General features: G+C 37.0%; 1 protein-coding gene across 1 annotated transcript; it reads left to right on the top strand.

The window, feature by feature from the left end:
- Positions 1–27,271, top strand: LOC129777938 (neuropeptide CCHamide-2 receptor). Its single transcript, XM_055784547.1, has 5 exons — positions 1–232; positions 14,070–14,289; positions 14,358–14,527; positions 14,626–14,940; positions 26,290–27,271. Exons 1-5 carry the CDS (start codon positions 33–35, stop codon positions 26,522–26,524), a joined length of 1,140 nt encoding a protein of 379 aa, XP_055640522.1. The 5' UTR covers positions 1–32; the 3' UTR covers positions 26,525–27,271.

Here is a 27,271-nt window from a genome sequence, read left to right as displayed (position 1 = left end):
CGGGCCCGAGCCGCATCCAAAAATCGGTACGGATGCTAGAGGCAACGGAAGCAACGCTGGCATTCGATGTCGCTATCGATCAGATCGACGAGTACGAACCGTACGAGGAGCGGCTGGAGACGTACGTGGTACCGGTGGTGTTCGCTATCATATTTATCGTTGGCATCCTTGGAAATGGAACCCTGGTGATTATTTTTCTGCGGCATCGGGCCATGCGAAACATTCCGAACACGTAAGTGCCACTTATGATTATTAAACATTGTTTCTTGAAACATTGGCAGGTTGAAAAAAAGTTATGCTATCTCCGATTAGCAACCCAATTATTATTATTACCGTATCTCATAAAACATTCCTGTTTTTGAAAACTTCATCACGCATTTCAAAATAAAATTAACTCAATTAACTAAATAATATAATTACATTGCTATGCGAAAAACGCTCTAGCATCTGAACAATACGAACACAAAGGTTTCAGTACGAGATTTCAATTAAGCCGTTGTGCGGTCTTACATAACAGAAACGGGTTGCCCTGGTATGTTTCATGTTGTGGAAAGGAGAAGCTCCCCGTGGATAAACATTTTATTGGCTCTCAAGAAATGATTACAACTTCTGGTGCCTGGAGGTATAATTCTGTAATTGTAATAATATAGTGCAACCCAAAGAATCGTTAAAATATTATAATATATGATAATCACTAGAAACAATAATTTTCCTGCAAATTGTTTATAGATTGCTGTTTTGTTTAACTTGAAATATGTTTGATAGTTAAAGTAACAAAATTAATTGTTTCTATTATAGTAAAGTGAATAATGATTTATATTGTAGTAAAGTTTGCAAGTCTATTCTCCAAGGACAATTACGCTCCCGAGGAATTTCCTCGGTATAACATTTCTTGCTTTTGAACTTTGATTAGAACTCAGTTGTGATTCCGTGAAATTATAACGCTGCTAGTTGCTAGCTACGGGATCTCAGTAGAACTACGTTGAGACCCCAGCTACGCAAACCCCTAAAAGCTTATTCGGATCCGCAATTCGCTTTTTCTTCTCGTCACCACGTTACAAGAATTCCGTCCATAAATTTATCGTCAACATCAAATCTACCGCCTAGTCAGTTGGATAATAGCTTCACGTTAAGCAAGAGGTTGAACGATGGAGCAGCTTGATGATTGATAACGCGCTCGAATATTGGGCCTCTCCACCAATGTGAGTAACGGTTGGCTGGCGTTTATGATTCTTTTTTGACGTAGGACTACGCCTTTTATTTCTGTGCTGGGGTGTAAATGCAAAGTTTCGAAAACGAGAGCGTTACGTTGGATGTGCTAGGTTTTGAGCGTTACTACCTGTTTTGCCGGCAGAACGAAGTGGTATGATAATCATTTCATTCGAACGATAAAATGTCTATGATTTACATTTATTGTTATTGTCCCGATAACTTGTTTTAATATTTCATAATACTACTCTTGCTCACCGCTTTCATGCTTTACAATGCAACAAGCAGTATTCTCCCATGAAATTCGAATATTCTCTGTGCTATGGTTTCTTTCTGTGATGTCAAGTAGATCGAGAGAAAAAAGAGATATGAATTGGCCGTCAAGTTTAAATACAGAATAGTTTGTATTCGGGTTTTTTCGGGTTTCATACAGAATATACAGATTTTGAAAAATAACGTTCCAATAATAGTTACGGCTTTATGTAAATAATATTATTTCCCATCTCACCTATTTAATTCATATAGCCTTCGAATCGGTTTTAAATGAGAATCATCTGTTTTCGACGTTATTGATCAGCGTCACTTATATTAATAAAACTGGAACGCCAAATGTGTTGGTAAGCGCAAAACCCGAGTATGGAATGGTTCGATTTGAGCCGGCTTTATTTTGTTGTATTCGTCTCAGCCGGTAGATCAGTGTAGATCAATGTTACAGAGTGAGTAATCGGAAAATTTTCGAAAAACTTTGAAGGATACGCTCTACAATTACTCGTGTGAAGCGTTGTTAGTCCATTCAAGGTTTTTTTTTGTACTAAATTTATTTTCAAATGGCTCAGCAACGTTAAGTAACAATGAGCCGTGTTTATGAATAGGGAAAAGCCTCTGTGAGTAGAACAATGCCAATGTTCTTTCTCAAAAAGGCTTCTTGTTGCAGAGATGATCATCTCCTTGGAACTAGCTAACTCCTTGGGACTAGTGAAGGAATGAAAATCTGCTCACTTTTCGAATTCTGAGTCTAATGAGATGTTTGCGCTAACGAAATTGATCTTTGTTCGAAAGTGGAAATGGATTTCAGGTGAAATAAAGCACTCCCATAACTTTTTACCTCTTATTTTAAACCTGAGAGAAGGAATGGTCCTATCAGCCTATTGCAATGCAATTATAAAATTTCAACCATTCCATCCCAAACCGATATAGTGGTTCTGAGATTTCCGTGAAAATTTGTTTTGTTCCTTACTGCAGAATATTAGATCTGTATTTTTTTATTTTATTATAAGAGTGCCCATTCCCATTTTAGGGTGATTTGAAAAATGTTTTTCCCCTTTTTTTCCAAAAAATGACTATTTTCAAAAAATTCATAACTTTTGAACTACTAGACCGATTTAGATAATCGTCATATGAAATTGAAGCCAATGATTCTTCTTTTAATATAATATTAAAAATATTACGCACTCGGAAAATTGGATTCTTGTCACATATACCTAGTCTAGTCGAACAGACATAGTGAACGAAAAGCTGAGGTTTTTTGCATACATATTCGAAAATCAGAGAGGTGTTTTTTTTCGTTTTTAAGTTAGTTAGTTTAAGTTAATTTTTCAAAGTTGACATGTTTTCAGTCAACTTTGAAAAATTATAACTTATAAACGAAAAAAAACCACCTCTCTGATTTTCGAATATGTTGTGCAAAAAACCTCAGCTTTCGAGAAAATATATTAGAAAATATTGCGCCCTCTGGTCTAAAGCCATGAAAACAAAAAAAAACAAATACAATCAATAATTACGATAACTAAATCCATTTTTTTGCGATTGTAATATTTTTCCTAAAAAATAGCTAATTGCCTTAATTCAATAAAGTAAAACAAGTGAGCAATTTAACGAATAAAAGAGGTATGTTTTGCGAGCGAATATAAAAATAATTCATTTGTTACGCATTCTTTTTTTAAGCTTGTTTCCCGTGAATGTTGTATGCAACACAAATTGTGTGCAATAATTTGTTCTATCAAACAAATTAGACATCTAGTCAATGTGTAAGAATAAGGGTGATGTAGATGGTGAAGTGGGTTAGTAAGATGGCTGTAATTCTATAAAAAGTCATTATTTTGGCATTACCAAGGTGATATTGTCATGACCCACAGCGTCAGTGTGTGTGACGTGAAATATAGTCTGCAAACGAACATTATTTCACCGGAGAAACTACTCCTCATGACTTAGAATTAGATTAAGAATAAAACAATGGAAAGAAATCACAATACCATAGCTATCCATTGAACATGAAGCAGATTTATGATTTCATGCGTATTTTGTCTCAAAATATAACAAAATACTCTGTTATGTGTCATTCATTAATCTTTTTCGGTTAGACAGCTAAACCTCTTACCAGAAGCTTTGGTTTCTGTTCGTTACAACCCGTTTGACGGTTATGAGTACATATAACAAACGGCTCTTTTCAGCGCCACCATTTGGAGCTTCAAAAGAGTTAAAACAATTGATTTCTGAACAATGAAAATAATTACATTAGAAAAAAAAATTGCTCCGAATAATCACAGTCCTTCGTCAAACTTACGTCCGGGTCCCTAGGCTCAGACTCTTCTACTTTTTTTAATTTCGTTTTGCTGATTGTTGAATTGAACAAAACAAACTGAAACTCCCGAAATCACTCAGATTAATTCGGAAACCATAACACTTTATTTTACTCTCAAGAGTAATACAGCAAATCTTATGTAGCAGGACCAGACTTTGAAGATTTCGGAAAACATTCGACGATATCTACGTGGGTGTTGGAGTTGCAAAAGCAGAAGCTATTAAACAATAGATTTTAGGACCATCTGCAGAGTTATCAAATGGTTGAACGACGGAAGTTTGAAGAAAAAAATTTAAATTTAAATAGAAAATTATTCGATTAATTTATTCAGAATGAAACATTCCGGTCCTATTCGTATCCCAAGCACTAACTACATAATAACTTTTTGTACCCTTTTCAAGTGTTGACAGGTCTCCAGTTATTATACAGCCCCATTATGCTACTTTTGAGTTCATTATTACCATTACATATTTGTGTGTACCTGAAATGGGTTATTTAATTAAGGTATTGCGCATTGTAAACAAGATCTGGCAACTGAACTTCCATTGCACCTCAATGAAGCATTTTATTTTCACTACAGTGTATATGCTTTCTGCTTTACGTGTATAAAGGGTGTGTCACATCATATTGCATCACGAAAAAAACGCTGTAGAAATTTAATTTTTAGGAATTATATCTTCAGCTTTCGCTTATAATCAGATAAGAGTGTATAGATCACGTTGGCCATGCTTCACTGTCAATTTTTCGTAAATTTGGAAAAATGTCGTCGAACGAAAAAGAGCGTCGTGAATTAATCTTGTGCACTCATTTCGAGAATCCGGAGTTGTCACATCGGGACATCGGTAAGATGCTGGGAATCGTCCAATCCACGGTCAGCAGAGTACTAAAACGATACATCGAGAACCTAACCATCGACCGGAAGGTGAAGAACGGCAAAAATGGATGCTCCGTCAGTGAAAAAGATCACAAGCGCGTAGTTAAGCAGTTTAGACGTGATCCGAGAAGTTCGGTCCGGGATGTCGCCAATAAGCTGAATTTGTCAAGTTCATTCGTCCAGCGGACCAAGCAGCGGGAGGGCCTGCGTACATACAAGGTTCAGAAGACTCCTAACCGCGACGAAAGGCAAAACATGGTGGGGAAGACGCGAGCCCGGAAGCTCTACCCCGAAATGCTGACGAAGCCGCATTGCCTGGTAATGGACGACGTCAAAGCGGACTTTTGTCAGCTGCCGGGCCTGTTGTTCTTCTCCGCAGAAGACAAATTCAGCGTTCCGGAGGAGATTCGCAAGCGGAAACTATCCAAGTTTGCCAAAAAGTACATGGTGTGGCAAGCGATCTGCTCTTGCGGAAAGCGGAGCGCCCCCTTCGTGATGACCGGCACGGTAAACGGGCAGGTTTACCTTGAAGAGTGCCTACAGAAGCGCTTACTACCACTATTGAAGCAGCACGAGGGACCGACCATCTTCTGGCCGGATCTCGCTTCGGGCCACTATTCAAAGGACGTGTTGGAGTGGTACGAAGCCAACGGGGTCACCTTCGTGCCAAAGGACATGAACCCGCCCAACGCGCCGGAGCTTCGCCCAATAGAGAAATATTGGGCGATTATGAAGCAGGCCCTCCGGAAGAACCCAAAAGTGGTCAAATCGGAGGCGGACTTCAAGAGAAAATGGATTTCTGTTAAAAAAAAACTACAACCTGACGTTGTACAGAACCTTATGGACGGGGTAAAGAGGAAGGTGCGAGCATACGGGCTTGGGCTCGAAGTATGAATAAAAAGAAAATGCCAAAAGTTGTTTAATAGTACTATTTTACTGTCTAAAATTTTCAAAAGGATCGGTCTACTGGGCGAATTTCTACAGCGTTTTTTCCGTAATGCAATTTGATGTGACACACCCTTTAGTAAAGTGAATAATGATTTATATTGTAGTAAAGTTCGCAAGTCTATTCTCCAAGGACAATAACGCTCCCGAGGAATTTCCTCGGTATAACATTTCTTGCTTTTGAACTTTGATTAGAACTCAGTTGTGATTCCGTGAAATTATAACGCTGCTAGTTGCTAGCTACGGGATCTCAGTAGAACTACGTTGAGACCCCAGCTACGCAAACCCCTAAAAGCTTATTCGGATCCGCAATTCGCTTTTTCTTCTCGTCACCACGTTACAAGAATTCCGTCCATAAATTTATCGTCAACATCAAATCTACCGCCTAGTCAGTTGGATAATAGCTTCACGTTAAGCAACAGGTTGAACGATGGAGCAGCTTGATGATTGATAACCCGCTCGAATATTGGGCCTCTCCACCAATGTGAGTAACGGTTGGCTGGCGTTTATGATTCTTTTTGACGTAGGACTACGCCTTTTATTTCTGTGCTGGGGTGTAAATGCAAAGTTTCGAAAACGAGAGCGTTACGTTGGATGTGCTAGGTTTTGAGCGTTACTACCTGTTTGCCGGCAGAACGAAGTGGTATGATAATCATTTCATTCGAACGATAAAATGTCTACGATTTACATTTATTGTTATTGTCCCGATAACTTGTTTTAATATTTCATAATACTACTCTTGCTCACCGCTTTCATGCTTTACAATGCAACAAGCAGCATTCTCCATGAAATTCGAATATTCTCTGTGCTATGGTTTCTTTCTGTGATGTCAAGTAGATCGAGAGAAAAAGAGATATGAATTGGCCGTCAAGTTTAAATACAGAATAGTTTGTATTCGGGTTTTTCGGGTTTCATACAGAATATACAGATTTTGAAAAATAACGTTCCAATAATAGTTACGGCTTTATGTAAATAATATTATTTCCCATCTCACCTATTTAATTCATATAGCCATCGAATCGGTTTAAATGAGAATCATCTGTTTTCGACGTTATTGATCAGCGTCACTTATATTAATAAAACTGGAACGCCAAATGTGTTGGTAAGCGCAAAACCCGAGTATGGAATGGTTCGATTTGAGCCGGCTTTATTTTGTTGTATTCGTCTCAGCCGGTAGATCAGTGTAGATCAATGTTACAGAGTGAGTAATCGGAAAATTTTCGAAAAACTTTGAAGGATACGCTCTACAATTACTCGTGTGAAGCGTTGTTAGTCCATTCAAGGTTTTTTTTGTACTAAATTTATTTTCAAATGGCTCAGCAACGTTAAGTAACAATGAGCCGTGTTTATGAATAGGGAAAAGCCTCTGTGAGTAGAACAATGCCAATGTTCTTTCTCAAAAAGGCTTCTTGTTGCAGAGATGACCATCTCCTTGGAACTAGCTAACTCCTTGGGACTAGTGAAGGAATGAAAATCTGCTCACTTTTCGAATTCTGAGTCTAATGAGATGTTTGCGCTAACGAAATTGATCTTTGTTCGAAAGTGGAAATGGATTTCAGGTGAAATAAAGCACTCCCATAACTTTTACTCTTATTTTAAACCTGAGGAAGGAATGGTCCTATCAGCCTATTGCAATGCAATTATAAGATTTCAACCATTCCATCCCAAACCGATATAGTGGTTCTGAGATTTCCGTGAAAATTTGTTTTGTTCCTTACTGCAGAATATTAGATCTGTATTTTTTTATTCTATTATAAGAGTGCCCATTTCCATTTTAGGGTGATTTGAAAAATGTTTTTTCCCCTTTTTTTTTTTTTTTTCCAAAAATGACTATTTTCAAAAATTCATAACTTTTGAACTACTAGACCGTTTTAGATAATCGTCATATGAAATTGAAGCCAATGATTCTTCTTTTAATATAATATTAAAAATATTACGCACTCGGAAAATTGGATTCTTGTCACATATACCTAGTCTAGTCGAAAAGACATAGTGAACGAAAAGCTGAGGTTTTTTGCATACATATTCGAAAATCAGAGAGGTGTTTTTTTTCGTTTTTAAGTTAGTTAGTTTAATTTAATTTTTCAAAGTTGACATGTTTTCAGTCAACTTTGAAAAATTATAACTTATAAACGAAAAAAAACCACCTCTCTGATTTTCGAATATGTTGTGCAAAAAACCTCAGCTTTCGAGAAAATATATTGGAAAATATTGCGCCCTCTGGTCTAAAGCCATGAAAACAAAAAAAAAAACAAATACAATCAATAATTACGATGACTAAATCCATTTTTTTGCGATTGTAATATTTTTCCTAAAAAATAGCTAATTGCCTTAATTCAATAAAGTAAAACAAGTGAGCAATTTAACGAATAAAAGAGGTATGTTTTGCGAGCGAATATAAAAATAATTCATTTGTTACGCATTCTTTTTTTTAAGCTTGTTTCCCGTGAATGTTGTATGCAACACAAATTGTGTGCAATAATTTGTTCTATCAAACAAATTAGACATCTAGTCAATGTGTAAGAATAAGGGTGATGTAGATGGTGAAGTGGGTTAGTAAGATGGCTGTAATTCTATAAAAAGTCATTATTTTGGCATTACCAAGGTGATATTGTCATGACCCACAGCGTCAGTGTGTGTGACGTGAAATATAGTCTGCAAACGAACATTATTTCACCGGAGAAACTACTCCTCATGACTTAGAATTAGATTAAGAATAAAACAATGGAAAGAAATCACAATACCATAGCTATCCATTGAACATGAAGCAGATTTATGATTTCATGCGTATTTTGTCTCAAAATATAACAAAATACTCTGTTATGTGTCATTCATTAATCTTTTTCGGTTAGACAGCTAAACCTCTTACCAGAAGCTTTGGTTTCTGTTCGTTACAACCCGTTTGACGGTTATGAGTACATATAACAAACGGCTCTTTTCAGCGCCACCATTTGGAGCTTCAAAAGAGTTAAAACAATAGATTTCTGAACAATGAAAATAATTACATTAGAAAAAAAAATTGCTCCGAATAATCACAGTCCTACGTCAAACTTACGTCCGGGTCCCTAGGCTCAGACTCTTCTACTTTTTTTAATTTCGTTTTGCTGATTGTTGAATTGAACAAAACAAACTGAAACTCCCGAAATCACTCAGATTAATTCGGAAACCATAACACTTTATTTTACTCTCAAGAGTAATACAGCAAATCTTATGTAGCAGGACCAGACTTTGAAGATTTCGGAAAACATTCGACGATATCTACGTGGGTGTTGGAGTTGCAAAAGCAGAAGCTATTAAACAAGAGATTTTAGGACCATCTGCAGAGTTATCAAATGGTTGAACGACGGAAGTTTGAAGAAAAAAATTGAAATTTAAATAGAAAATTATTCGATTAATTTATTCAGAATGAAACATTCCGGTCCTATTCGTATCCCAAGCACTAACTACATAATAACTTTTTGTACCCTTTTCAAGTGTTGACAGGTCTCCAGTTATTATACAGCCCCATTATGCTACTTTTGAGTTCATTATTACCATTACATATTTGTGTGTACCTGAAATGGGTTATTTAATTAGGGTATTGCGCATTGTAAACAAGATCTGGTAACTGAACTTCCATTGCACCTCAATGAAGCATTTTATTTTCACTACAGTGTATATGCTTTCTGCTTTACGTGTATAAAGGGTGTGTCACATCATATTACATCACGGAAAAAACGCTGTAGAAATTTAATTTTTAGGAATTATATCTTCAGCTTTCGCTTATAATCAGATAAGAGTGTATAGATCACGTTGGCCATGCTTCACTGTCAATTTTTCGTAAATTTGGAAAAATGTCGTCGAACGAAAAAGAGCGTCGTGAATTAATCCTGCGCACTCATTTCGAGAATCCGGAGTTGTCACATCGGGACATCGGTAAGATGCTGGGAATCGTCCAATCCACGGTCAGCAGAGTACTAAAACGATACTTCGAGAACCTAACCATCGACCGGAAGGTGAAGAACGGCAAAAATGGATGCTCCGTCAGTGAAAAAGATCACAAGCGCGTAGTTAAGCAGTTTAAACGTGATCCGAGAAGTTCGGTCCGGGATGTCGCCAATAAGCTGAATTTGTCAAGTTCATTCGTCCAGCGGACCAAGCAGCGGGAGGGCCTGCGTACATACAAGGTTCAGAAGGCTCCTAACCGCTACGAAAGGCAAAACATGGTGGGGAAGACGCGAGCCCGGAAGCTGTACACCGAAATGCTGACGAAGCCGCATTGCCTGGTAATGGACGACGAATCCTACGTCAAAGTGGACTTTTGTCAGCTGCCGGGCCTGTTGTTCTTCTCCGCAGAGGACAAATTCAGCGTTCCGGAGGAGATTCGCAAGCAGAAACTATACAAGTTTGCCAAAAAGTACATGGTGTGGCAAGCGATCTGCTCTTGCGGAAAGCGGAGCGCCCCCTTCGTGATGACCGGCACGGTAAACGGGCAGGTTTACCTTAAGGAGTGCCTACAGAAGCGCTTACTACCACTATTGAAGCAGCAGGAGGGCCCCACCATCTTCTGGCCGGATCTCGCTTCGTGCCACTATTCAAAGGACGTGTTGGAGTGGTACGAAGCCAACGGGGTCACCTTCGTGCCAAAGGAAATGAACCCGCCCAACGCGCCGGAGCTTCGCCCAATAGAGAAATATTGGGCGATTATGAAGCAGGCCCTCCGGAAGAACCCAAAAGTTGTCAAATCGGAGGCGGACTTCAAGAGAAAATGGATTTCTGTTCGAAAAAAACTACAACCTGACGTTGTACAGAACCTTATGGACGGGGTAAAGAGGAAGGTGCGAGCATACGGGCTTGGGCTCGAAGTATGAATAAAAAGAAAATGCCAAAAGTTGTTTGATAGTTTTTATTTTACTGTCTAAAATTTTCAAAAGGATCGGTCTACTGAGCGAATTTCTACAGAGTTTTTTCCGTGATGCAATTTGATGTGACACACCCTTTACCATCAAAAACTTCTAACCAATAATAACTATGCCAATAAATGATACAAATGCTGAAATTATGCTTCAAAATAGGACTTACAAATTTGATACTGATTGAAATTAAGTTTTTTTTTAAACTAAGATAAAAAGATTTTTCCAAACCAAAAACACAGATTTTATTATGGCAACCCTGATATTGGTACATAATTCAGTTCCACTCTAAACAGCGGTCAGCTAACACTATGCGTTAGCTGATTGTTAATTCGGGTTTACTGCTGTTGGGCCCATTGGTCGTGCCACTCAGTGGAAGCATTCTGTGCAATGAAATATGCGTTATGATGTACATTTGCTGCTTCTGATTTGAGACTTGAATTTGCACATGTTAAATGCATCGAGAGAAGGAGGGATTGTCCCTTTTGTGGTTTAAATTTTTACAACAAATACGATTCGGCAGTCCTCCAGCTAGTAACAGGTCGGCGGCAGTGGCAAAGACGTCCAGATGGCCTTTCTCTAGGCCGGGAGATGATAGCCGTATAGGCAGTGGCATCCAACTTAAGCACCTGTGGGAATTGGTCGGATGATAATTCCTCGAAGACTAGTGGATTCTCGGAGATGACCTATTGATCAGAAAAATATCCAGGATGGAGTGTCCTGATCTGGAAATTCTCGTTGGACTGTTCGGCATCAAGATGTTGTAATAACCAGTGTCCAAGTCTTCTGCGAGAATGATCCGGTTCCGATTTCGCCTTCGGATACCCCAAATCTCATGTCGAACATTCAGATCTCCTGCAATGATATACATTCCCCGTCGCCGAGTAATGTCCGAAAAACACCTGTAGGGCTGCTGAGGTATTTTTCCGAGCTGATCGACTCTCTATCTAAGCAACCTGTTGACGATTATCTGCTAACCGTAACCTCGAATTATCTTTGTTAGCGACTTAATGACCCGATTCTGGGCAAACTATCATTCTCATCACATTGAACATTTTTAAAATAGAAGAATAACATTGAATATTAAAGTAGTAAGGTAAACGGGTAATTGTGTAGTTTCGAGACTATTTTGACGGTGTTTCGAAGACATACGTTTAACACATTAAGGACCACTCGTTTTGGGGCAAACTTGAACGCTCCATTTGTTCGGATTGCAGGAATGAGATCATTTCCTTTGATGTGAATGAGACGAAGGCGAGCCATCGGTAGGCCTTGTTAGATTCTTGGCTAACCAAGGATTTAACTTTCAAGTGTAGAAAACACGGGTTATTTCGTGATACATCCGTAATAGACGGAACGCGAACAAAAGAAATCTCGTGAGCGATCCGCAATGCGTTAATAAAGTAATTATAACTCTGGTTGTTATTTTGAGTATGATTCCTTCATAATTTTGTACTCCCTCCGTGTCAAGTATTCGAATATTGATTTTACTTTCTTGGCAGGCCGAGCTCAAACAACAATCCATGTAGGAGAAGAATGGTAAATACGGACACCTTCAGTAAAATTTGATTTTTTTCTTGAATTTCACAAAATATATATAGCTTTCTCACGAATCGATAGTGTGGGTCTGTGAATAATGAAAGTTAATAATATAAAATGTTTCTGAGCGTGACCATAGTGCATGTCGGAGAAAATTTTTTTGACGATAAATTCCCCCGACCAGAACGGGAATCGAACACGAACCCCCGGCATGTTAGGTGTGACGCTAACCGCTCGGCCACGGGTCGCCACAGTTCGTCTGAGTTTAAAAAACCCGAGTTCGACTATAATTGAAACAGTTTAAGCAGTGTAGGATAGTTTTCTTTGAATTTCCACAGCCGATTCAATATTAATAAATTCGATTGTAACTTTGTTCCATTTATGTACACGCCCGTGTTCCACAAGCTACCTTTTATTCATAATTTTCATTGTTATTTTTTTTAATATATCTTACATTACATCCCGCTAGATTTTCCTTCGTCTGCATACGGCAGCACAATGGCGTCGAAATGAATTGATTACCTGTCGGAACATTGGCAGTAAAATATCATTTATCAATATTTACATTCCACTGGCAGCCCCCCGCTATCGCAACTGTGCCACAGATGAGCACTTCTCATCGCTGTTTATCTTGACGATTTGCTAATAATACGACGATATAAATCGTTGTTGTTTGGATAAATCCAAGCTTAAGGATGTTTGCTGGTGCTTTTGTTATCCACCGGACGGACGAATCGGGGGTGGCACAACGTAAATACATCTCCACTCAGTTGCACGGAGAATGGGGAATTGAACGCGACAGGAATCATTTTTCATGAGATCTTTTTTGTTGTCGAACACAGGAAGCGGAAAAAGGATGAATGCTGAGTATGAATAGACAGCTACCATTACACCCACGCCGCATGTATGGCTTTTGATGCGCGTTGAAGAATAAAATAATTTTGGGAATGGCTGAATAGACAATAAATTTAATCCAGACGCCAAAGCCATTTTATCAATAAGTTACTCAATTTCCGGACAATAAAATAAAATTGTTGCGCTCAATCCACTAATCGGGTATAGAAAAGACGCTACGCGCCATGAAACGCAGACGCCAGAACGGGGTGATTGTGGGTGAAAAAATCGCGGTTCACCGAAGTAATAACCATCTCATCAATCTCGAGCTAATTGGATTCCCACTGGGCTGTTGATGCTATCAGCACTCAGTTTATTGTGTGTTTTATTGCGCTGAGCATACCTTTTCAGCATCACCGTTTGCATATCGTATTTCCGGTGATCCTTTGCAGCGGCGTAGGCGAGAAGGGAAATTTACTCGCCACATTACCATGGTATTATCCTGAGCAGCGCGAGGGGAGGACTTAACTTGTGATAATTTGTTGATATACAAGTGAAACGAGACACGTTCTATTGCTGGCATAGCGGGAGTTTGCGGTATTGTGAGTTAGTGTCGGAGTGGACGTCTGTTTGGAAATGCAGGATGAGCAGATGGGGATGTTCATCTCCCCGAGGAGTCAATTACATAGTTCTGTACAGATTCCATCAGCACATGGGATTCTGGATACATCAATCTATTCACAGGACCAACTTTCACCGAAAGGATCCATACAGCGCTTTTCAAAAAGCATGTGCATACGTACTCGAGAAGATTTATAACGTATCGAAACGACCATATTTTGAAAAATTATTCAAATTTGTTGAACTTTTATTCGAAATATGTCGAATATGTTTATCATTAACAAAATCATAATTTAAAATTAACAAAAAGTTGACCCTAAGAACTTTTTCTGAGATTTCTCATACTGGAAATGGGACTAAATGTCGGTTGTGACATTATGTTTTGGACACCAAATATAAATTAAAAGCTGTTCAAAAACGTCTGCAACTTTCTCGATAACCATTGTACTAACAGTTGAGAAGGCGATATTTTCGGAGTCAAATAGTGAAATGAAAAACATAAACAGTTAATTTGTGGGTAATATTGAGTTATGTTTATTAATCATCCGTTCAATACCTTTGTTCCAATTTACAGATATATTTTCTCGCTGGCTTTGGCAGATCTTCTGGTTATTCTTGTTTGCGTCCCATCAGCTTCGCTCATCTACACTTTAGAATCCTGGCCATGGGGAGTTGCGGTTTGTCGTGTGACGGAGTGTTTCCGGGAAATCAGCATCGGCGTCTCGGTTTTCACACTAACGGCGCTGGCCGCCGATCGATATTGTGCCATTGTCAACCCACTTAGGAAGCTGCAGGTAATCAAATTCTACTATCTCTCTCTTATTGATTCCATTATTGAAACTGAATAACACTCGTTCCACAGACGCGTCCCATCACGGTGATTGTGGCGATTCTTATTTGGCTCCTGGCGATTGCATTCGCCATCCCATCAGCGGTCATATCCGATGTGGTTGTGGTGGAGATTCCGAACAAAACCATCGAATACTGCTCACCGTTTGGTCAGCGAACGAATGAATCCGTAGCATACTCAAAGTAAGTGCTATGGTGGAGCTTTCAGCGCCATTCTCTATTAGCGATTCAAAGTGCACATCTAGACTTCAAAAGACCACTAAGTAAAAAATCATTCACAGGTACAAAACCATCATCAATTCGGTCGTGTACTACTTTTTGCCGCTCTCAATCATTGGCATTCTGTACGTCTTAATGGCGTATCGGTTACATGTTAGCGCCCGCGATATGCCGGGCGAGAACGCTGGACCCCAGAGCAGATCTCAGGCCAGAGCCCGACGTCATGTTGCACGGATGGTTATCACATTCGTAGTTATGTTCATCATCTGCTTCCTGCCCTACCACGTGTTCCAGCTGTGGTATCATCTAAATCCGAACACCGAGTATGACTACGACGAATTTTGGCACATTCTGCGGATAACTGGCTTCTGCTTGAGGTAATTTAATGGGTCCGGGGAAACGGTGTGAACGGTTTTGAATTTGATACGGGGTATCCAGACGAGTGATGGTGAATGTTTGTAGGGAACGTATTTTTCTTTAAAGAAATGAAACATTCTTAAGAATCAGAACTAACTGTAAAAGATGATTATGATGTGTCGAATTAGATGTCGGCCCGAATCGTTTTTTATATGCGGGTAAAATGGTTGAAAATAGATACTCCATCGAACGATTTCGGGGTTTTGCTCAAGCCTAAAAACGTGAACTCGCAGTATGCAGTCGACTAATATTCGTCGTATTCCTATTCAAAGAAACAAGCGAGTTGATTGGAATAATTTCGTTATCCTATGGGGAATAATGCAAGCGTGTCTGAGACTCCATCTCTTATAATTTCCTGTTTTTCATTTCCTTCGATATAACATTGAACATCAAAGCGATGTAAGAACTTTAAGCTTACATTCGATTGTTCTTATTGCGGCCTATTGTTCATTTCTATTGAAAGGTAAAATATGAAAAATTATATAACGATAACATGTATATGACTATCGAAAAAAACATATAAAATCGAGAAATAACTAAAATTGGATACAAAAGCAATTATAAAACGAGGAACGCCAAAATCGACAAAATTGAAACATGAAAAAAACTCAGATCGAAACATTAGAGTTCGAAAAACGGGAAAGTTGAAAACAAGAAAACAAAACGAAAAAACCAAACAAGGAAAAAATTCAAGTAAATATGAAAATTAAAAATTGGCTCTGGATAGTAATTAAAAAAGAAATACCTAAAGCCGAATAGTGAAAGAAATCCAAAATATAGAAAATAGAAATGGAATTGCAATTAAAAATCTTGAAATAGTAAAACAATTATTTGAAACTAAGTTTAGAGAAATCGTAGATGGAAGCGAAGTGAAGATTGAAACGCAATCGTAAATAGAGTAAGAATCGAAATTTTGAAACATGGATAAAAAAAGAGACAAATGGCCAATATACTTATCGAATACAACATGTTTGAAAAAATAAGCATCACTTAACCTAATAAATTCAGTATATTACAATACGAAATGCCATACATAAAATTGAAACCAGAATGCAAAAAAAATGAAAATCGGAAAAATCATAACGTATTAAACAGATAGAAGACAGTAGCGAAATGAACTAATTAGTTCTCTGGGCTGTGGACGCTGATGAAGAATACAAACATCAACAGTGGAATGGCGAAATGGAAATTCAGAAATCGATAATCTATTAATAATTATATATAATAACGAGTTGTAAAATTTGATAATCGGAAACAAAAACAACTGATAAGAATCGCAAAAAATTAAACCAAACAAATAAAATCAAACATCAAATATTAGAATTCGAGGAAAGGAAAAACCAATACAAATAGAAACTATAAAATTCCAAAATTGATACTGAAAATAAAATATTTATAATCGAATGCTGAACAAAATATAACAAAGAATTGTGAATTGATCAGTTGAGAAAACCTATAGAAAGTAAAAAAGTATATGGGCCTGATTCTCGAATACACTACGAATACACTTCACGGTGGAAACGGAATGAAACGCATTCGCGATGACAACGGTACGGTGTCGACATCTGGATGCGAGATTAGTTTCCCACTAAATTTATCATTATAATATCAAATTATCTTCAGATGAAATTTTTGTGTGAGATTATTATATCACATGAAGAAAACAAAGTTTTCCACTCACATTGAATACCAGTTTGATACGAAGAAGTTAATTTTCATTAATGATTTTTCATTTGAAAAGGGCTCATTCTGCCTGAAAACTCATCATTATCTTCGACACTTCACTAACTCGTAAAATGTAGTTCAATGGCGTGCCGTTTATTTCGTTTCCACCGTGAAGTGTATTCGAGAATCAGGCCCTATAAGAAAATAATATACATTACACAAAAAAAAAACTAAGATGAAAGAAATGAGAGAAATAAACGCAATTTATTAAAAGCGAATCAACATTTTCAATTTATTATATCATTCAGCTCGTTTGATTTTCATTACAAATAATAGTTTTGGAATAAAAAGGAAATTATTTTATAAAATTACTTCTTTAGTGAAAATTCCTGGGGCCCTAAAAAGGGTCAATGGTTTCTGTAGATCTGTCGCTTGAGATACATCGGAAGTAAAAGTCAACCGTAGATATTCATTTCCTGAGTATAGGGAGGTTAACATGCAATTTGACGTTGTATGCGAAATGTGACATGTGACATTGTAGGAGGTTGCGAGTAACTAAAGAATTTCTATTTACCCATAGAATTGATCAACTATTGCACTCAGATTCAATTTCAATTATTCAACCAATTTTAAATTCGGTGAGGGTACCCCAGTGTAGAAATAAGAGACGTTGTCTAACGTTTATAGAAAAAAATAAGCAAATACTAATTCAAACAACAACAGTCAATGAAAATTGAGAGAAAAACAAAACAGAAAGCCAGAATAATTTGATAATAAATCAAGAGAATAATACAGTTAAGAATCGCATCATCCGTAAAAATAGAGAAAATAAATAAAACTAAAATGTAAAAATCAAATCGAATTTCGTAAAAAATGGGTAGGTTATACCTATGATATAACCGCAAGGTTAACGTGGAACTACCTTAGCTTATCAATCATTTGCTTGTATTGATTACATTTTTGATGGAATGAAACAATTCCCGAATTCAATTGAATTATATAAATATAATTGATTTGTGAGTAAAAAGATTGTATAATGTCAAGTAAGGTCAATTCATGCATTGTGATAGATAATGCTCTTCATTACAAGTAAATTTAATGACAGTCCTTTTACGTTTGGTATGATGCCTAGAACAAAATATGTGAACGGGAGAATTATCAAACGATTATTTTATTTTACATTTCCTTCTGAAGTTTGCATCTCTCAAGTGTACGTACTTCTCGAACCGCGAATTTGCTTGATTTTATGAACTTCAGGCACTCAGTTCCAATTTTGACATGTATGTCGAACGCATATTGTTTAATCAATAGGCGTTATCGCAGCAAATGGTTAACACCATTTGCCTAATCATCAAATGGTATGCGTAGAAATTCAGTGAGCGGAATATATGAAGGTATATCCTTCAATACAATAATGAATAACCGAGCCAAAGCGTTGTGTTCGTACCCGCTTTTGTAATCCGTGCTAGGAAAACACCTTGCGGAGTGCAAAAAAAATACAAAGACTTGCATGAATCAAAAACTTCAACTTCTACTTTTTATACTAAAAAGGATTTAAACTTGAAAGTTCATTCGTCTCTAGTGTCTGCACGATTTTCCCAGGTTCCTAAGTTCAGGAGACCGTGTTAAGGAAACATATTCTAGTTTGAACAAATGCAAGCGAGTACAAAAGTACACGAAGCTTGCATTTATTTGCAGAGCCGATTTTCCCAGACATTTTAGTTTAGAAGTCTGAGTTAAACCAACATTTCAGTCGGAACAAAAATGCCACTGACTTGCTTGAATTTATGATGCCAATTTCCTCAGACACCTTGAGGAAACACAATTCAGTCGGACCAAAAATGCCCCCGACATGTATTTGGAATACCAATTTCCCCACGCTCCTTGGATTTAAAGTCTGTGTTAGGGAAACACATTTCAGTCGAAACAAAAATACCCCCGACTTTCATGTATTTGCAATGCTGATTAACCCAAGGCTGCTTGGGTTTGATGGCTGTGTTAGGGAAATCGTAGATCGGGCCAATCAAAATGAGGTAGTTATGCCGTTTAGATAACGCTTAACATTTTACAGTTGTTCAATTGTTTATCTAATGAAAAATTACATTTTATTAATTGCGATAGAAGCGTAGAAATATTCCCTATCAATTGATGCAAACATCTTTCCGATCCAGTAAGAAATGTTCGAGTTATAAGCATTCGGAATCTTTCATTTTTTTCTGCATGTTCTGTGTTTAGGTCTTCATTTTACCCCCCATATACTCCGGTTAGACGTAGTCCCACGTCAAAAAAAAATCTGATCAGAAATCCAGCGTAATCCATAATGAATAAGTTTTAAATTTGAAAAAAAATTACGAACGACAAGAAAACAGAAAACAGAACAAATATCAACCATTCAACAATTTGTGATATAGAAGCTTGACCAGCAGTGCTCCCGTGGCCGAGTGGTTTTTTTTATCCCATTTAATTATTTATTAGGCTCATCAGCATTTTATCTGTATCAGAGCCGGGTTTTTATCGTGTACATGTATATATGTTAATGTTTCTATAAATTGTAAATTACACAGTAGTAGTAGTAGCCATTTAGGCGTTAGGTTTTCTGTTCCATTACATTATGGTAAATTACACTGTAGTAGCCATTTAGGCGTAAGGTTATTCTATCTGTTCTTCCATTGTTCAGCAGACCGGACAGCGGAGACAGTTGATATTGATCATTGTTGGGTTATCTATAGAACAGCAGTCCGATGTTTCTTGTACAGCAGGGCAGTTGTATGGATGAATCGATCTTATTTCGACCGTGGATCGATCTCCATCGCTGATGATGGTTGCGTGGACGTAGTTATTCTATAAAAACACAAATATGGTCAATTGAGGGCCCTGAGTTTGAACTCACGATCGATCGCTTAGTAAGCGAACGCGTAACCAAGTGGCTACGAAGACCCCCTTGGCCGAGTGGTTAGCGTCCCACATTATCATGCCGGGCGTTCGGGATCGATTCCCTGTACCACATTAATAGAAATTTTTGATTTGAAATTTAGAACACATCTTTACCTCTGGTGTTATTATAAAACTGCGTATTTCGTGAACTTGAAAATCCAAGATGGCGGCCGCTACAAAATGGCGGATTATGTACATATTTTCTCAAAATCCCATCAATATGGGTTTTCCCAAAACCCCATCAATATGGGTATCGAATGCAAGGACTTGACCAGTAGAACACAATTATTTATGAAAAATGTAAATCAAAGATGGCGACCGCAACAAAATAGCGGATTACATATTTTCTCAGAACCGCTTCAATGTGGGTATCAATTGAAGGGCTTGACTAATAGAACACAGTTATTTATGAAAAATGTAAATACAAGATGGCGGCCGCTACAAAATGGCGGATTACACATTTTCTCAGAACCCCATCAACATGTATATCAAATGAAAGGGATTGACTAGGAGAATACAGGTATTTATGAAAAATGCAGATCCAAATCGGCTGCCACCACAAAATGGCACCATATATTAGGCTGTCAAAAAAGTCCTGCGGTATTTTTTTTGAACTTTCATTTGTTCATAAAATTAGTTACAATCATCTGTTTTAAGTCAAATATGCGCCGTTTTGTTCGATGACTTGTTCCCAACGAGATGCCAACTTCATAATACCCCTGTTATAGAAGCTCGCTTTCTTATTGGCAAAAAACTCGGATAGCCAATTTTCACAGGCCTCTTTTGTGGCTAACTTCTGACTACCTAGCTCGTTCGCCATGGACAAAAACAGGTGGTAGTCACTTGGTGCAAGGTCCGGACTATACGGCGGATGCAAAAGAACCTCCCATCCGAGCTCCCGGAGCTTCTGGCGCGTCACCAAAGAAGTGTGTGGCCTGGCGTTGTCCTGATGGAAGACAATGCGGCCTCCCCAGCTCTTGGCCGATGCTACGGCTGCTACTATGCCGGTCTTTCTTGGCTAATTCAGCGATTTTGTCGCAATTTTCGACGACAGGCCTTCCGGAGCGTGGCGCCTCTTCGACGACCTCTACACCAGAACGAAAACGTTGAAACCATCGTTGTGCGGTGGAAATGGAAACTGTATCGGGTCCATAAACTGCACAAATTTTATTGGCAGCTTGAGATGCATTTTTGCCTTTGTCATAGTAGTACTGTAAAATATGTCGGATTTTCTCTTTATCTTGCTCCATATTTGCGACACTATAACTCACGAACGACTTAACCAAACAAAACACTGTCAAGGACTATATTATAGCGCGCAAAAATGCCTTTCCAACAAGCTATAGTATGACTCGATGCAATGAATACAACTAGAACTACGCGCTTACAACGACACCTCGCGGAAATACCGCAGGACTTTTTTGACAGCCTAATATTTTGTTTTCAAAACCCCATCAATATGGGTTTCAAAAGAAAGTTCTCGACTAGTAGAACATAGTAGATCATGAAAAATCCAATTTCAAGATGGCCGCAGTCCCAAAACAACTAATTATGTTTTTAAAAGATTTCATTCATCTTGACCTGTTTGTAGGGTTGTCCCACATTAATAGAAAATTGAGCCCGTTCCTGTTGACTGATTGATCTGAAAATTGGAAGACACCTTTAATTCTACTGCCAATATAAAACTCCGTATTCCATGATCTTGAAAAATTCAATTTGGCTCTCGCTAAAAATGGCTGAATGACTTGACTTGGGGAACACGAAGCATAATGAAGAACTTAAATTCAAATGGTCGCCGCCACTAAATGGTCGACTTTGTATATTTTGCAATCCCCTCAACATCGGTATCAATTGAAATTATTTGACTATAGACTACAGTACATCATGAAAATATTCCGAAGAAAATTAGGTAAGAAATAAACGTTGGATTTCTATTATCCACAGTTAGTTGTTGAATCATATACTCCACGATTTTATTTTAGTCTCCTAATTGTCCTAGATTAATGAAGGAACGGATGTGATAACTAGTAACTGCTATTTGTCTAATTATTTTTTTTAGTGCATTAAACCGTTTAACATAAAAAGTTGTTTTTACTTATTTTATTTTCTAGTTTTTAGTAAATTATCTGTATCATTAGTATACTTCTATACATTAAAACCATTCAAAAAATGATTTTTTTTTAAATTTTTATCTCTTACCTAACTTTCTTCGGAATATTTTGATGATGTACTGTATTCTATTAGTCCAATCATTTCATTTGATACCAATATTGAGGGGATTACAAAAAATACATAGTAAAAAATTTTGTGGCTGCGGTTCCATTTATTCGACTAGACAAGCCCTTTCATTTGATACTTATATTGATAGGGTTGTGAAAAAATATATATGGCACCATCTTGTGGCGGTGGCCGATTTGGATTTGCATTTTTCATAGATAACTGTGTTCAACTAGTCAAGCCCTTTCGTTTGATACCCATATTGATGGGGTTGTGAGAAAATATAAAATCCGCCATTTCATAGTGGCCGCCATCTTGGATTTGTATTTTTCATAAGTAACTGTATTCTACTAGTCAAGCCCTTTCATTTGATACCCATATTGATGGGGTTGTGAAAAAAATATATATGGCGTCATCTTGTGGTGGTGGCCATTTTGGATTTGCATTTTTCATAAATTACTGTGTTCTACTAGTCAAGCCCTTTCGTTTGATACCCATATTGATGGGGTTGTGAGAAAATATAAAATCAGCCATTTTGTAGCGGCCGCCATCTTGGATTTGTATTTTTCATAAGTAACTGTATTCTACTAGTCAAGCCCTTTCATTTGATACCCATATTAGCTATTCAATATGGAATTATTATACAAATTATTCAAAATTTCCAAAAATCAAAGATATAATATTCTGGATAATCGAATCCCGGATAATCGAGTTCGACCTGTACTACTAATAAATTCGAGCTGAAATAATTGAATATTAACAAAAAACAGGAACAATAAACACAAACAAGAACGAAGAACGTCGAACAATTAGAAAATTTGAAATAAAAAAAAAAGTAAATCTACAGAATCAAATAATCAGAAAGGGACCAAAATAATAAAAATTAAAACTGGGAAAATTGAAAAAAAACCATAAAAAATTAAACATCAAAATAATCAAAATTGAAAAAACAAAAAATTATATAAAAATAAATAAAATCAAAAACATCAGAAGAGATCAGCTGTTAGAAAAATAAAAAAATTAGAATTGAGCGGTTCAGATGGATACAATACATAAAATATAAAAAAATAGATAAAAAAATTCCATATGAAAATTTTTAAAAATTGAAATTAAAGAGAAGTATGAGTTGAAATTAGTAATTGAATTCGAGAGACCCAAAATTGAAAACAACACATGAGGAAAATAAAACTAAAATCAAAAAATTTACCATGGTAAAAAGAAGTAGAAATGCCAAATATAAATAATGAATAAAGCTATACAGCGCGGACCCGATTATATACAGTCTCCGATTTCTTTTAACTGTATAATCGTATAATCGAGTCAAAAAATTTTTTTTTCTTGTTTGTTTTTTATACATATTTTTTTCGATTATTGAAAATAAAAGAAGAATTTAATTTTTGATCCATCCTCTTGAAGTCAGAAAATACCTTTCTCACATGAAAAAAATATGTTTTTCCAGAATCTCTCAGAATGTGATAGATGATCATATTTGATGAAAAAAATCGTTCTACGCATATGTTCGAATTTGAACAATGACAGTGTTATAGAACTTTTTTTTTTGTTTCGGACTCTGTTACCTCAAACTGGTTCTACACTAAAAAGTACGCTGCGTAAACCAATTCTGTTTCCTTCATGTGAAAGATGAGAAAATTTAGTACAGGATATAGTAGTGAAATATCTAAATTAATTGATTCAAATAACTTGTTGAAAGTGAAAATTCCAAAGTTAGTAATTTTTAATGTGTAATTATTAATTTTTATCACAAAAATTCATATTGAACTTGAAAGTTTCTATCAATCAAATTGAAGTTCTCAAGCCACTTTACAAATTGTTCTTTGACACCTAACTTCTATCTCTCTTGATTTCAGTGCAATATTGATATAAATAATTCCTGGTGAAAATTCATTCAAAATCATCAAAATTCACGATTTTTACCGCACTATACATAAAATAGCCACTTAAATTCCACCTTAATGTTCAAAGGTTACATTTTTTCTTCAAACAAGTCATATTCGAAATGTAAAAAAAAAAAAAATTCAAACTACATATAATCGAGTCCAAAATTGTATATAATCGAATCACATATAATCGAGTCTGTATATAATCGAGTCCGATCTGTAGTAAAATGAGAAACCGGAAATCAATTGGTTCAATAGAATCAATCAATAATTGAAACAAAGAAAGAATTATAAAGAAGAATATGAGAAAAATAAGATATGAAAAATAAAATAATATCATTCGCATTTCTGAAATCGAAAATCGTGAAAATGAATATGAGAATCTAAAATTGAATATGAGAGTCTAAAATTCCAGACCAGAAATTTGGATTGAGACCATCTCGAATTCTGCATGAATCTTTTCACTGTTGATCGAGCATTTTCAAGCACTTTTGATGCTTGATCAAAGAAAATCCGTTCTCGATGGCCTGCGTTGCTCTTTCAAGATCCTCCTTCTTCGAACGTTGTCTGTCCATCCTTTTTTTGTATTTCAGTAACATCTGGAATCAATTAGACCAAAAAAGTCACAAACCTGTAGGACCAATTCACCCCACAGAAACGTGTCCATCTCACCCCACACAACATGCAAAAATAAAAATGCAATTAATTTCATTTATTGTTATCAAACTTACAGTTTCACTACATCAAATTGTTCCTCTTCTGTAGGCGAACAGAACTGTACTGCACGATACACGAAAAGTTTGTTTAACTGGCGGGAAAAACCTTAAAACCACTATCGGAAGACTCACATTTTTTGACGATCAAAGTGCTTGCTGTGTTTATGCTACCGTTTCCCTCTACTTGTGAAGTTTTACCAAAGTTTTTTTACTTTAGGTGCATAGGGTTCAACAATAGAAGGAAATGACATTATAAAAAATTCAAGTTGAGCCATAATTTTCGAGATAAAGGGGTGGTCCAAATCACCCCATATGACCAAATCACCCCGTGTTACCCTACTTACCTTTTTTTCGTCGTCCACCGATACCCAAAACAATCATTATTATAATTATTAGTATAATTATTGTATAATTGATAATTATACAATAATTATACAACACACATAATTGAATGACACATAATACTCACCTTTGAGGACAATACAACAATCATAACAACGCGCAATCAATCGCAATTATAGGCTATTCAGATGACTATGGGACCAATCATATAAATAGGGCACGAAATGTTAAGAACAAGTCGATCGCAATAAATCCTTCTGGCATAGTGGTAACATCCATGCCTCTCACGCTAAAGGTCACGAGTTCAATTCTCACTCCCGACATTCTTCCAAAAATGGAAATTAAAGTGACGAACCAGTCAAATGAGTTGAAAGTCACTATAACACAAAAATAAAAAAAAAATAAAAAAAAATATATATATATATTCGATCTCACCATCTCTCTACATCATCATCGGGTAGCCAGTCTGCTCTTATCGTTTCATAACTCTGGAACTCTGCTCTGATACTTATCTGACAGGTGGTGTCCAAGACACGACTGCATTGTTAAGGAAGGACCACGAAAGTATTGCACTTAATTCGTCTATTTATCATTTCCGATTTTATATTAGGAAGCAACGGAATTTAATAATTAACTCTTCAGTAGAATTTGTTGGTTGCCCTGAATCGTGATTTTATAACTTTCTGGCAACCCATAAAAAGCCGATTTGATAATTTCCACATTAAGTGTCATCCTCAACAAAAGGCGTTGACTAATTGCTGTCTAGAGTGAAAGTGAAAGAGAAATCACAGCGTGAAATAATTTATACGTCTCGATGCTACGTGACATGTGCTGAAACGACTCGCAAATCAACAAACACAAATTCGACAGCACAGTTCCTTATTTATAGCGGTTTTTGAGCTATTGAAAAGTGTAACAAGTAACAAGTATCACTCGTACTTCTTTTTATTTCGGTTGAAGTGACTATCGTTCGTTCAACCGGCGAAGAGGTATTAATACTCAAAGCCTTACACCCAAAACGTAACGCTCTCGTTTTCGAAAATTTGAACTTACATCTTATTACAGAGATGAAAGATGTAATCATACCTAACATAATGGTTTTGAAACTTATCGTAACAATCAACAACAAAAAACTTTCATACTTGGAATATTTACAAAATGAAAGCCACCATAACTGCTAACTGAAACGAAAGCAAACCGTGAAGCTGTAATTATTTTAATTAAACGAAAATTCAGAACAAACCGTAGCGTGCTGATCAACTTCCATTATCCTGATGAATAAATAATAATACTGATAACTGACCACCACTGTCCTCTCGTTCACAAGTGGTTCTTTGTTTTAGCGAAGGACAATTGGCAATGTAATTTCTGTATCATTCAAACTTTCACTGACTATTTGTTTAACGACCCAATCAGATGATAGAGAGAAAAAAGTTTTTTTTCGCATTAACTGCTTTAGTCTATAATTCTGTTAAAGCAAATTGAGTTGCAATGTATTGCCAAATAATCCCCAGTTGTATCTTTCCGTCTTCCCCAGCTTTCTGAATTCCTGCATCAACCCGGTGGCACTGTACTGCGTTTCCGGTGTCTTCCGGCAGCACTTTCACCGCTACCTGTGCTGCAGGCCGATGTCCGTTCAGCGGCGCATCGGAGCATCGTCGGCGGGCAATGCCTGCGAGACCAGCTTTGTGTCGACGATTCGACGATCACAGCGTAACCACAGCATCCGAAAATCCCTTTCGGTCCACTCAGTGCATAACTCCAAGAGGTGAGACGATGTGCGGCTGGTGGTGAAAATGGCAAAATCGGTACCGATACGATAGGCCACCAAGGATCTCTCGTGACAAGCGCGACATGGATCGAAGCGTCCGTGTGAACCAATCTGTTTGGATGTGTATACGAGGCAGAGTACATGTGTCCGCTGCCAGTTGCCGGCTGTATGTGATGTTTTTGTAATGTAGAACCAGCACTTAGCTCAATTTGGGCCCGTTCAAGTATTACGCATGGTAAATTTAGTATTTTTTTGTTTTTCAAAGTTAGATTTGATCAAATTTCCACGATAGGGACCTTCAATCCAAACATATGTGTATTAAGATAGCAAAATTGTATGGATATATGTATGAAAAGATTTATCTATATCAGCTGACTAGTCGAATTAACTTCTAATGTATGTTTACGAAGGAGCGGAAGACGTTGTTTTCGATTTGTCCATTCGAAAATTGAACACTTGATTTTGCCGCGAAAGCCTGCATGGCCATTTGCTTACGAAAGTATGTTGTACCATTTCCGAATATTTGTAACTGAGAAGACGTACTTTCAATCATCAAGCATAAGTACTCGTTTCAACCGTGGTAGCCGCGGTAAAAGACAGTTTATAGCGGAGAAAACAGTCAGAGAGAATTATTTATATTTGAAATTAAGACAAACTCAAACTATCGCTCTAGAACAAGATCTCAATTTAGCTATCGAAACAGTCGCGAATCAAAATGAATTTATGAACGTTGATATTTGAAAATGAA

The sequence above is a fragment of the Toxorhynchites rutilus genome, chromosome 3 (genome assembly GCF_029784135.1).
Source record: "Toxorhynchites rutilus septentrionalis strain SRP chromosome 3, ASM2978413v1, whole genome shotgun sequence".
Taxonomy (NCBI): domain Eukaryota; kingdom Metazoa; phylum Arthropoda; class Insecta; order Diptera; family Culicidae; genus Toxorhynchites; species Toxorhynchites rutilus.
Note: the sequence above shows the minus strand (reverse complement) of the source record. Positions and strands in the feature narration are given on the sequence as shown.